Source organism: Pelophylax lessonae (genome assembly GCF_965119305.1).
Source record: "Pelophylax lessonae genome assembly, chromosome: 3".
Taxonomy (NCBI): domain Eukaryota; kingdom Metazoa; phylum Chordata; class Amphibia; order Anura; family Ranidae; genus Pelophylax; species Pelophylax lessonae.
Window position 1 is genome coordinate 102,472,141 of NC_138770.1, and position 12,502 is coordinate 102,484,642.

Genomic DNA, 12,502 nt, shown 5'->3' on the forward strand with positions numbered 1-12,502 from the left:
TGGATAATTCCGGGACCCTGTATTGTCCTAGAATGAAGGTCCCTTAGACCCAGGACAGACCTGCCTAATGCAATCCGGGACATGTGGTCACCCTACACCACATCTAGATGCCTAAATGCATTGAGGTGCTGCCATGTGATTGACTGATTAGTAATTTTCGTTGCCAAGCAATTTATCAGGTTTACCTCATAAAAATGGCAGTTAGGTGCATTAGTTATAAATATTACATTTTAGACATTTGCTGGTTTACCAGCAGAGGGCGCCCGACCAAGAGGCGGGGGGGGGTTCTGGCCATGCAGAGTCACGTGTTCAAGAGCCGAGTATGCGCAGTACCAGCCCTGTTGAATACTGGGACTTGAAGTTCCTCCGTCCCTGGCTGATAGCGGGTGGGCGGAGTACAGGGGGGCGGGTCATGTGACGCCACGACCAGCTGTGGCATCGGCCGATGGGTTCCCTCCCATCACCTCTTACTACGAGCGGAGGTGACGTCACGTGTCGGCTCGTGCTGCCTCAACCAGTCCAGTGCGAAAACCGGGTGTCCGCGCCGCTTCCCGCCATGGCCGCGAGCTGGGAGTACGTCACCACCGAGCAGCTCAGCGGGTTCGACCGCTACAAGGTGGGTGTGGCGCCCGGGGAAGGGCGTGGCTCCGGTGCTCTCGTTCTGAATGAGGGTTCATTGAGTGTGTCGTCTCCTTTACCGGAGCTGCTGGTGTGTGGGCTGAGCTAGACACACCCCTCAGGCTTGGGTTCTCTATGTGACAGGATGTGGGGCCCCTGCTACTACACATGTGACCCTCCCCTCAGACACGGGGCCCCTGCTACTACACATGTGACCCTCCCCTCAGACACGGGGCCCCTGCTACTACACATGTGACCCTCCCCTCAGATATGGGGCCCCTGCTACTACACATGTGACCCTCCCCTCAGACACGGGGCCCCTGCTACTACACATGTGACCCTCCCCTCAGACACGGGGCCCCTGCTACTACACATGTGACCCTCCCCTCAGACACGGGGCCCCTGCTACTACACATGTGACCCTCCCCTCAGACACGGGGCCCCTGCTACTACACATGTGACCCTCCCCTCAGATATGGGGCCCCTGCTACTACACATGTGACCCTCCCCTCAGATATGGGGCCCCTGCTACTACACATGTGACTCTCCCCTCAGATATGGGGCCCCTGCTACTACACATGTGACCCTCCCCTCAGATATGGGGCCCCTGCTACTGCACATGTGACTCTCCCCTCAGACGTGGGGCCCCTGCTACTACACATGTGACCCTCCCCTCAGATATGGGGCCCCTGCTACTACACATGTGACCCTCCCCTCAGACACGGGGCCCCTGCTACTACACATGTGACCCTCCCCTCAGACACGGGGCCCCTGCTACTACACATGTGACCCTCCCCTCAGACACGGGGCCCCTGCTACTACACATGTGACCCTCCCCTCAGACACGGGGCCCCTGCTACTACACATGTGACCCTCCCCTCAGACACGGGGCCCCTGCTACTACACATGTGACCCTCCCCTCAGATATGGGGCCCCTGCTACTACACATGTGACCCTCCCCTCAGATATGGGGCCCCTGCTACTACACATGTGACTCTCCCCTCAGATATGGGGCCCCTGCTACTACACATGTGACCCTCCCCTCAGATATGGGGCCCCTGCTACTGCACATGTGACTCTCCCCTCAGACGTGGGGCCCCTGCTACTACACATGTGACTCTCCCCTCAGATATGGGGCCCCTGCTACTACACATGTGACTCTTCCCTCAGACACGGGGCCCCTGGTACTACACATGTGACTCTCCCCTCAGACATGGGGCCCCTGCTACTACACATGTGACTCTCACCCTCAGACATGGGTTCTCTATGTGACAGGACACGGGGCCCCTGCTACTACACATGTGACTCTCCCCTCAGACACGGGGCCCATGCTACTACACATGTGACTCTCCCCTCAGACACGGGGCCCCTGCTACTACACATGTGACTCTTCCCCTGAGACACGGGGCCCCTGCTACTACACATGTGACTCTTCCCCTGAGACACGGGGCCCATGCTACTACACATGTGACTCTCCCCTCAGACACGGGGCCCCTGCTACTACACATGTGACTCTTCCCCTGAGACACGGGGCCCCTGCTACTACACATGTGACTCTCCCCTCAGACATGGGGGCCCCTGCTACTACACATGTGACTCTCCCCTCAGACATGGGGCCCCTGCTACTACACATGTCACTCTCCCAGCAGCTCATTATACATGACCCAGAGGTCATGATACAGACATGGGGCCCTCAGGTTCAATATATGTAGCACATGAGGCATAGGGGCCCCTTAAGTTTACACATTACCCCTCAGGCATGGGCTTCCTAGGATCTTTCTACATTTCCCCTTCACCATGGGGCCCCTGAGGATCAATATAGGTTGTCCCTCTGACACCGGTCTCCCCCCCCCCCCCCCCCTGGAGTTCACTATACATGACTCTTCAGCACCCCCCCCCCCCCCTCGGATTGGGACCCTCAGGCTCATTATATTTTTCTCCTGAGGCACAGGGCCCCACAAACATTCTTTTTGGCCCTTAAGGCCTTGGGGGGGTCCCAGGAGATCATTGTATGTGGCCCTTAGAGCACAGAGTTCCCCTGGGATTATTATATATCTTCCTATATACACAGGGCAGGGATGGATCTTTATATATTGCTCCTTGGTCATGTGGCCCCTGTGAAGTTCATTATATGTGGGCAGCAGGGCCCCTGAAGATTACACACTATATTACCATAAGTATTGGGACGCCTGCCTTTACATGAACTTTAATGGCATCCCAGCTTTTAGTGGGGTACACGCTATAAGAAAATCAGCCGAGCGATCATCCCATTTTCCTCATTGTTTCAACGCAAGTCTGAACCGAATGAAAGTTCTCATACAACAAAGGCTTTTTCTTGTTTCTGATTATGTGCAGGCTCCCTTTTCTGACTTTTCTTGTATGAAAACAGTGCACATTAAATGAAAATCATTGGTTCGGTTCCTTTTGGAGTTTGTCCCTTTTCGGGAATTTTTGGACAAAAAGTCTGAATCGGCTGTTGAAAGTTGTGTACACACTATCTGAAAATTGTATGAAAGTTCTTCGGACGAAAATATTCGCCCGATTTCCATAAAGTGTGTACAAGCTTTTAGTCCGGAGGGTTCAATGTTGAGTTGGCCCAACCTTTGCAGCTATAACCGCTTCTATTCTTCTGGGAAAGCTGTCATTAGTTTAGGAGTGTGTCTATGGGAATGTTTGACCATTCTTCTTTGTGAGGTCAGGCTCTAATGTAGACGAGAAGGCCTGGCTCTCGCAGTCTCTCCCAAAAGTGTTCTATGGGGTTGAGGTCAGGACTCTGTGCAGGCCAGTCAAGTTCCCCCCCGTAATATCTGCACCAGATCTCGCTCCTATGCACTGAGAATGTACTTGGCATTTCTTGTTGTTTAGCCATCGCCTCTGCAGGACAGAACTGAATGATATGTTTTAGGAGATCTTCCTTTTCAGCTATGTGACGGTGGGAATTGGTGACAGCCCAGGACTTGACAAATTTGCTTTGAATCTAGAAGCCAGCTTAAAAAGTCAGAATTTTTTTTTTTTTAGGGTAGCGTGGCTTGTAAAGCCCTGTTTATAGAAATGATTTGCCTCATGTAAGGCAGCTGTGTTCTTTTAGATAGGGTTTCCTTTAGGAGTACCCACAAACTTCTAATTAAGTTGACCTTCTAGTCCTGCCCCTTGCCCAGAGCCTTTATTAGACTGGTTTTTGTAGCAGCCAATTGGGTCTGAGGAAGAAGCGTGGAAAAGCGCTACTGCCCACATCCATGGCAGTGCGGCCTCCTGCTGACATCCGTTCCAGCTTGGTTCCACTCTGGTTGCTGTGGGTTTCGGCCACATCCCTGTGACCTCTTCACGTCGCTTGACCATACAAGTGCCACATTCAGCAATGACTACACAGGAGATCTTTTATGCCTAGCCATAGATTATCAGATATGCATGCGGGTTTCCTATTGTTGTGTTTTAATAAATTAAAATAGTTGTAAAGGCTGAAGGTTTTTTTTTTTTTTTTATCCTAATGCATTCTATGTATTAAGATAAAAAACATTCATTCTGTGTGCAGCAGCTCTCCTAATATCTACCTGAGCTCCATCTAGATCCAGCGGTGTTGCAGGAGTGTCTCGGCTAACCGGGGCTCCTCTCCCCATTGGCTGAGACAGTCGCTGCTGTCAACAAAGTCAGTTAGCCAATGAGGAGAGAGAAAGGGGGCGCTCTCGGAGGCCAGAAGCTGTGTCCGATGTAAACACTGCCATTTTTTTTTTTTTTTTTCTTTTCATCTCAGGCTTTTCAGCAGGAGGAGAGATGTGGGGACTTGTAGACCCCCGATCTCTCCATAAAGAGGACCTGTCATGCCCTATTCCAATTGCAAGGGGTGTTTGCATTCCTTGTAATAGGAATCAAAGTGATCAAAAAGTAAAACATTAAAGGGAAAGTATAAAAAATAAAATTAAAGCGTCCCTGTCCCCATGTGCTCGCACGCAGAAGCAAGCGCATATGTAGGTTGCGTCGGCATATGTAAACGGTGTTCAAACCACATGTGAGGTATCCCCGCAGTCGTTGGAGCGAGGGCAATAATTCTAGCACTAGACCACCTCTGTAACTCTAAACTGGTAACCTGTAAAAAAAAAAAAATTTAAAGCATAGCTCATTGAGATTTATAAGCACCGAAGTTTGGCGTCATTCCACGAGTGTGCGCAGTTTTAAAGCGTGACATGTTGGGTATCCGGCCGTAACATCTTTCACATTATACAAATACCGTGTGACCTAAAAAGTTGCAATTACCACCATTTTATTTCCTAGGATCTCTGCTAAAAAAATATATAATGTTTGGGGGTGCTGAGTAATTTTCTAGGAAACAAATTGATTTTTTACATGTAGGAGAGAAGTGCCAGAATTGGCTTGGGAGGCCACTGGTTAAAGGAAAGGGGAACTAACCCGTTAATGAAGGGTAAAGTGGAACTCCACCCAAAAAGGGAAGTTCTGCTTTAAGGACTCGTCCCCTGCTCCTCTTGCACAATTGGCACTTTTGAGGAGGGGAAGCACCCGATTTTGACAGGTATCTGCTTCCCACTTCCGTTTCCGAGTGCCGAACGGAAGTTCTCTTTCCTTCCCCTGCCGTCTTCTGGGACACTGACAGGTCCCAGAAGACTGCATCCACGATGCGCAACAGCAACTCACACGTGCAGTGGGCACCCATCTGTGAAGTTGCAAGCTGTCGCAGCTGGGTGCCCATAGTGAATATGCCTGTGCCGCCGAGGGAGGACAGCGGGTGAAGACGGCTGAGCTGAGTGCACCACTGGATCCTGGAACAGGTGAGTGGCTTTTTATTAAAAGTCATCAGCTACAGTTTTTGTAGCTGATATATATTTTTTTTTCACAGGTGGCTGGAACTCTTTCAAAAGTTCAAGTGTTAAAAAAAAAAAAAAAAAAAAGTCAACTTTTGAAAAGGATCCTTTATTGGGAGAGATATTGGAAACTGTTGTCACTAAATGACAAGAGGCACCACAGGGTGTGTATGTCCGCAAACCTATCCGGTTTGCTCCACTTTCCCCTGGGAATGCAGATACCAGGCTCATGCTTAAAGTGGAGTTCCGGGCACAAAATCAACCTTTTTTTTTTTGTGCCCGTCCGCTTGGTCTCCTTCACCTGAAAAGGAATTGGATAGTTAGGTATATATTTTTTTTTACTCGCCTTGTAATTGTAGATAGAATATACTCACCTATTCTTCACTTCCTCCCTCTGCGCCGTGGCTCCGCCGTCACTTCCTGTCTTGCGATGATTCCTGGGAGATGAACGTTATCGCTCCCAGGAATCAATGCGACGGCACCGGCCCCGCTCATCACTTCCGGGGCGATGCCGCATTCCCTGCTAAAATGCTTCTGGGCATGCGGCGCCGCACCGGAAGTGACGAGAGGGGCCGATGCAGGCGCATTCTGGGAGAAGAAGACACGGAAGAGGATGCAGAAGAGGATCGCGCCGGCTTCAGCTGCCCACAACAGAGATGGCAACGCTGAAGAAGAAATTTGAGTGATTATTTCTTCTTGCAGGTAAGTGCGAACCGGGACAGATCAGAAGCTAGCCATTGTGGAATGTACTAGCCCTGACTGTCCCAGGGGTATGTTTATTAAAAAAATGTTTCTGTGCCAGGAACTCCGCTTTAAGAGCCGGTTCACACTGAGGCGACACGACTTCGGGGGGCAACCTGTGAAGTCGCGTGCACCGCGACTTCGGCGCGACTTGCAGGGACTTCGCGTAATGGAAGTCAATGCAAGTTGCTCCGAGGTCGCCCCAAAGTAGTACAGGACCCTTTTTCTAAGTTGGAGCGACTTGTGTCGCTCCTATTAGAACAGGTCCTGTACTACTCAATGGCGAGCGACCGACCGCGACTTGTCAGGCTGACAAGTCGCCTGACAAGTCGCAGCAGTGTGAATGGGCTCTAAAGGGTTAGTTTACCTTTACCAAAATCTGCCTATGCAGGTAAGGGGCGCCTGCAGACAAAAAAACTGTGCAGCTCTGACTACTTATATATATAGGGGTAGGCCTTTTATGTACCTCCCAGAGATGGCATGATCCCATCCTGCCTTGTTGCTAGAATGTTGCTAAGACATTCCCAGCGGTTACTGGCCACCCTCACCATCACAAGAATCCGCTTTCATATCCCTGCACCCATGTGGTTCACTACCCCTCTGTTGCAGTATTGTGGAGTTCACAGCTACTGGGGGATAGGCGAGAGTTTGTGATGGGGTTTGAATCGGCTGGGAGTGTCTTGGCAACGTCATAGTAACAAAGCAGGATGGGAGTATGCTGTCTCTTGGAAGTGTTCCAGCCAGGTGTCGGGAGGTATGTAAATGGCCTACAGTACACCTACATCAAGGGTATTTTAACTTTAGTCAGACCTGCACAGCTTGTTTATCTGCATAGACCTCCCCTCCCTCTTACCTGACGAGTCAGTTTTTGATAAAGGTGAACTAACCCTTTATTAATGAAATGTGAGGTATGCCCCAAGTTGGAGTTTACACACATGTGGACCTTGTAATCTAATCGATCTGACGCGTAGTGATAGTTTCTGTTGTGGTTGGATGAAGGTTTTTTTTATTTTCTTCTGCTTGTGGTATATGTGGTAATAGCATTGTGTGTGCCATATGGTAGCTTTTACTATAAAGGGAAATAATAATTCTGCGGGTTGGGGGTTGTGGAATCTGCGATTTTAATTTATCAGGGCAGGCTAGATCCCGGGAGACAGACAGGCCATCTGCCTAGAATATTACAATTGGCTTCTAGTTGTGTCCCTTTTACTGTGGCTGAGGGTGGGAATGCTCTCAGACTAATTGTTCTGAATTTAATATTAATTTGTCCTGAATCCGTGTCAAAGTGTGTTTTTGGCACTGATCGCATCTTATTTTGGCACCAAAATAACGATTGTTGTCATTGTACAGAGCCCTTCCCTCTACTGTACTGACAGTATAATTTCCCCTCCATGTATTGGGTTGTAGTGGATTTCTTCTAGTCCTCGACAAATCCTGATTTTGACTATTGGAAGGTTGAAGAACGTAAATATGATTCCCGATGATATCATCTATATACATCTACTTTTCCAAGCCCCAATTTCTGCTCGTTTTGTTTCAAAGCTGACTTGGGGCAGATATTTTATTGCATGTGTTGTGTATGAAGATGCTTTTCTTAGCTTTAAAGCGGTATTAAAGTACATTTTCCAAACAACCCCTGAACGACAAGGTTTTTATAACAGAAGAGACCCTGGTGGTTTCGTCTGTTATAAAATACTTCTCCTGGTCAGCCAGCGGTAATGTAATCTGAGCCGCACATTCGTCGCTTAGATCACATTTACCACACCCGCAGCGTGCCATGGTGAAGTGACTCCCATGTACACGGTCTGGACAGCAGAAACCTGGAAGGAAGACCAGGCGAAGATGGAGGCCTCATAGAATGAGGGGAATTGCAATTTCTCATAGCAGTGCCAGATGAGAGGTGATGTGGTGTATCTGCCTCCATTATAGAACTTCTGTGCTCCCCTGTGTCAGCCAGCCACTGCTGCAGGGGAGAGGAGGGAGTGCTGACAATGGCTGCACCATAGGAGCTTATGGGCGCTTCCAGCATTCCCAGCCATTGTTGGAGCGCTCTTGCCTCTCCCCTGCAGCATACCCTGGCTACCAGGGTATCATGTGTCTCGAGCAGGCTCAAAATAGGTAAATATACACACCTTTTTTTACACGGATTAGTCAGCAATGGGGGGGGGGGGGGGAGCCTTTTTTAAGCTAGTTTGGTATTAAGGGCTTTTTTTTTTTTTTAATTTTCTATTTTTTATAACAAACATGTCATGCTTACCCCGCTCTGTGCAGTGGTTTTGCACAGAGCAGCCCTGATCCTCCTCCTCTCAGGTCCCTCGCCGATGCTCTTTGCCTCTCCCCCCTGCTGAGTGCCCCCAGAGCGAGCAGCTTGCAATGGGTGCATCCAAGCAGTTCATTCACACACAGCTATGGCTTAGCCCTGCCCCCCCTCCTCATTGGCTCACTGGCTATTATTGACAGCAGTGGGAGCCAATGAGGAGGGAGAGTCCCCGGGGGGTCGAGGCTCTCATGCACATCGCTGGAGGATAATCAGGCTCAGGTTAGTGTTGGGGGCTGCTGCACAGAGGAGGTTTTTTTCTCTTTATGCATAGAATGCATGAAGGTAAAAAACCTTGAGCCTTTACAACCACTTTTAGCTGGAACTCTAATAGCACTCACACTAAATTCCTCCTAAGTGAGCTTGGGCTTGGCTGAGGCTCCATTTAGGGAAAGTAAAGGCATTAATATTAATTAAAAGTGCATTGCAGCATACATTGTCACTCATTTTTATGCATTTCTATTGATTTATTTGGAAAATGCATAGATGTAAATGGGCCCTTAAATATGGACAGATGCTCCATACTTTGAACCAGAAACATTAAACCATTTCAATACACTCTGTGTGGGGAAGTCCTTGTCTGTCCCAAGTCAAAGCCTATACAGACATAGGCCGGCCATACACAGCAGAAACTCGGATATTCAAACCGTTAATGGGCAGGCTGAATGTACCAAGTTGATCGATCAACTTTGGTACATCCAGCCTGCTGGATTTTCTAACCGTTATAGCTGGCCTTAGTAGTTTGCTATCAGATATGACCTTCTGACACTATGTCTGCTGACCTCTTCGGCATTAGCATGGCATCTACTGCCTCTCACATGTCGGCACAGGACATTGTGACCCTGCGGGTTCAGCCTATGTAATTACAGGATGTGTGTGTCAGTGTTCTCTGGAAAGCATGTCCTATTTTTGTAAGGCACGACTCAGCTGAGTATAACCAAGGTCAAAGGAATTCCTGGTGTAAATTCCACTCTCCTTGGTTGTGTATCTCATAGCTTATTTAGTACAAGCACTGCGGCCCCATAGTCTGTTATGCATCTTAAAGTGGCCCTGAACTAAAAAAGTAGATGATTTGTTTTGTTAATTGTGTCCAAGCAGGACGCTTTTTTTTTTTCTTGATTTCCTTGTGAAAAATAGTGTACTATGTGCGTGTGCCTAGGCACTCCGGTCTCTGACTGCTAATGTCAGGAGATTTGGGGTGGGATTTGGTGAAGTCAGTAGGGAGCTGCTCACTGTTTTTGTTGCAAAAAACTGCCATTACAAAGATGGCCGACTCAATAGATAAGTACAGGGCAGAACAAGGCATAGTGGGTAACGGAGAAAAGTTGGTAGCGGGGAGCCCACTGACAATAACTGTGACTAGTCTTTTTTGCCCTCTGCCTGCCTTTTATTGGGCACAGTTTCCAGAATTACATTTAAATGATAATAAACTTGGCTTCTTCACTAAATCTACTCTTCAAAAGAGAAGTTCAGGACTTAAAACAAACATTATACTCGCCTAGGTATATGCAGAATTGATCTGATGATGCATCTGTCCCCTGCCGGCACTGCAATGAGAACTGAGCAATCAAACACCCGTTATGGCTAAGTTCTCCCCCTTGGCTCTGATCAGAGCCGTGACCGTCAGTCCCCGTCTCTCTGTTCTGCCCCTCCAGCTATCACTAAAGTGCTAAGGTGCCGGTCCAGGCTTCTGGGCAAATTCTGACCATGTAGTCGGGATCTTTTCAAAGCCTGGACTGGCTTTGCGACGTCAGCCAACAGCGGGCTTCAGCTGAAAACAGATCACAGGAGTGCGAAATTAATTGCCCCCCCCCCCCCCAACTGTGATGCAAGGGAGAAGTATGGCTAACAAAGTTTAATTACTACAATAGACACAGCAGCAGGACTCATGAGCAAGCTCGCACAGGTGCCCTCATGGAAAGCGGCTTTCCAAGGGGGCACCCAATGAAGAGGAGGGACCTGTAGAGCTGGAGGGGGACCAGAAGGCTGCTCTGTGTAAAACGATTGCACAGAGCAGGTAAGTATAGGCATGTTTGTTGTTTTTTTAAAAAAAACAAGGGTTTACAACCCCTTTAAGCTGGCCATACATGGGTCATTTATTTTTTTTCTTCAACTAAAGGGTTGAACAAAAATTAGTGAGCGGATCCCCCCATCCACACATTTGCTGTAGTTGAGGGAATCCTCCCTGCTATGTCATTGTATTCTGACAGTGGGGAGAGTTCCTCAGGCCTCGGAATACACAGATCAGTGCTGAGGCCTAATGCCTGCAGAATAGAGCTGCATGATTCTGGAAAAAATAAGAATCACAATCTTTCTGCTTAGAATAAAGATCATGATCCTCTCACAATTCTCGGCATAACATCATCTTTTACATTATACAAAAAAAATTGGGCTAACTTTACTGTTTTCGCTTTTTTAAATTCATTAAAGTGAATTTTTTCCCAAAAAACTGTATTTGAAAGACTTCTGTGCAAATACAGTGTGACATAAAAGATTGCAATGATTGCTATTTTATTCTCTAGGGTCTCTGCTAAAAAAAAAAAAAAATATATATATATATATATATATATATATATATATGTTTGGGGGGTCTAAGTAATTTTTATAGCAAAAAATACAGATTTTAACTTGTAAGCAACAAGTGTCAGAAAAATGCCTGGTCTTTAAAGAGGTTGTAAACCCATACGAAATTTTTTATTTTTTTTTTGACCTGAAAGAGAAACACATAATGAGCTAGAATGCATCGTATACTAGCTCATTATCAAATACTTACCTTAGAACGAGCACCCGCCGTGCCGTCCGCTTAGCTGTATGACGGGCGACATGTCCAGTCGCCCGTCTTCTGGGATCGCGTCATCCGGCCATCTGATTGGCCGGAGCCGCGGTGACGTCACTCCCGCGCACGTGCGCGGGAGCCGACCGGCACGGGGCTCTGAAGAAACGGCAGAGCGCATGCGCCAGTGACGTCACTGGCTGCATGTAAGGTAAATATCTCCTAAACGGTACATGTTTAGGAGATATTTACAGTACCTATAGGTAAGCCTTATCATAGGCTTACCTATAGGTACAAGTTGTAGAGGAGGGTTTACTTCCTCTTTAAGGCTTTATGTACACGGGATGTTTTAAAAAGTCCCTGGAATGCTTGGAATCTAAAGGATGTTTAAAACGCGTTTAGCGGGCGTCTGCATTCAGAACCGTTTCTAGAGGTCAAAAAATCATTCCCCTTTAAAATGGAAAAACTCGAGCGCTAAATGCGTGTCATCGCGTTCGGCCGCGTTTTTGCGTTTTAAACGCCGGGAAACACACGTTCGAACGCAAATAATTGCTTTCCAAAAAACCGTCACTGAACTCAACTGCCTGTAAATGACTGCAAACGACCCTGTTTACATGGACAAATAAGATAACATTGAGGTGGGTTCAGGGGCTTCTGAAAAAAGCGCCCAAACGGCCATTTACAAGTTGCAGTGTACATGGACCCTTGGCAGTTCATTCCTTTGATGTAAAATAACAAAGTGATACATTGTAAAACATTGTGTTTATAGTTATCTAGCAGCCTTAAAAATATTGATAAACATTTGCTGGAGCCTCTTTTTTATTTTTTGGACAGCTGTTGGTGAGCAGAGAACAGCCCTGCTCTGTATGATCGAGGACATGCCGTTTTAAGATCGTGGGGGGGGGGGGGGGGGATCGAGATTGCAATTTTTTTTTAACAATTCTGCAGCTCTACTGCAGAACTAATTGAGCGAAAATATACCAACAGGGAGGTTGAACATTATTCAATCGGTGGATCAACCACTGTGACACACAATTTGGCCGGTCCCTGCTGAGTTGGCCAAATTCGAATCCATGTATGGCCAACTTTGTCATGCTTTTCTTCTTCTAGAAGGATCTAGATGTAGAAATTAGTACTTTGAAACGCATGTCAAATACTGTGAACCGTTTAGGTGACTAATCTAATCATATCTTTTCTCAGTGATTAGCTTCCAGTAATGACATAATAGCTGCCACTATC

General features: G+C 47.7%; 1 protein-coding gene across 1 annotated transcript in view; it reads left to right on the forward strand.

Moving 5' to 3' along the window:
- The first annotated feature begins 480 nt into the window (after nucleotides 1–480).
- Nucleotides 481–12,502, forward strand: part of SELENOI (selenoprotein I) — a 78,703-nt gene continuing 66,681 nt past the window's right edge. Inside the window, exon 1 of the mRNA XM_082252169.1 lies at nucleotides 481–616. Within this exon, the coding sequence (XP_082108295.1) occupies nucleotides 557–616 (60 nt within the window). The 5' untranslated portion in view covers nucleotides 481–556. The remainder of the gene's footprint in view (nucleotides 617–12,502) is intronic.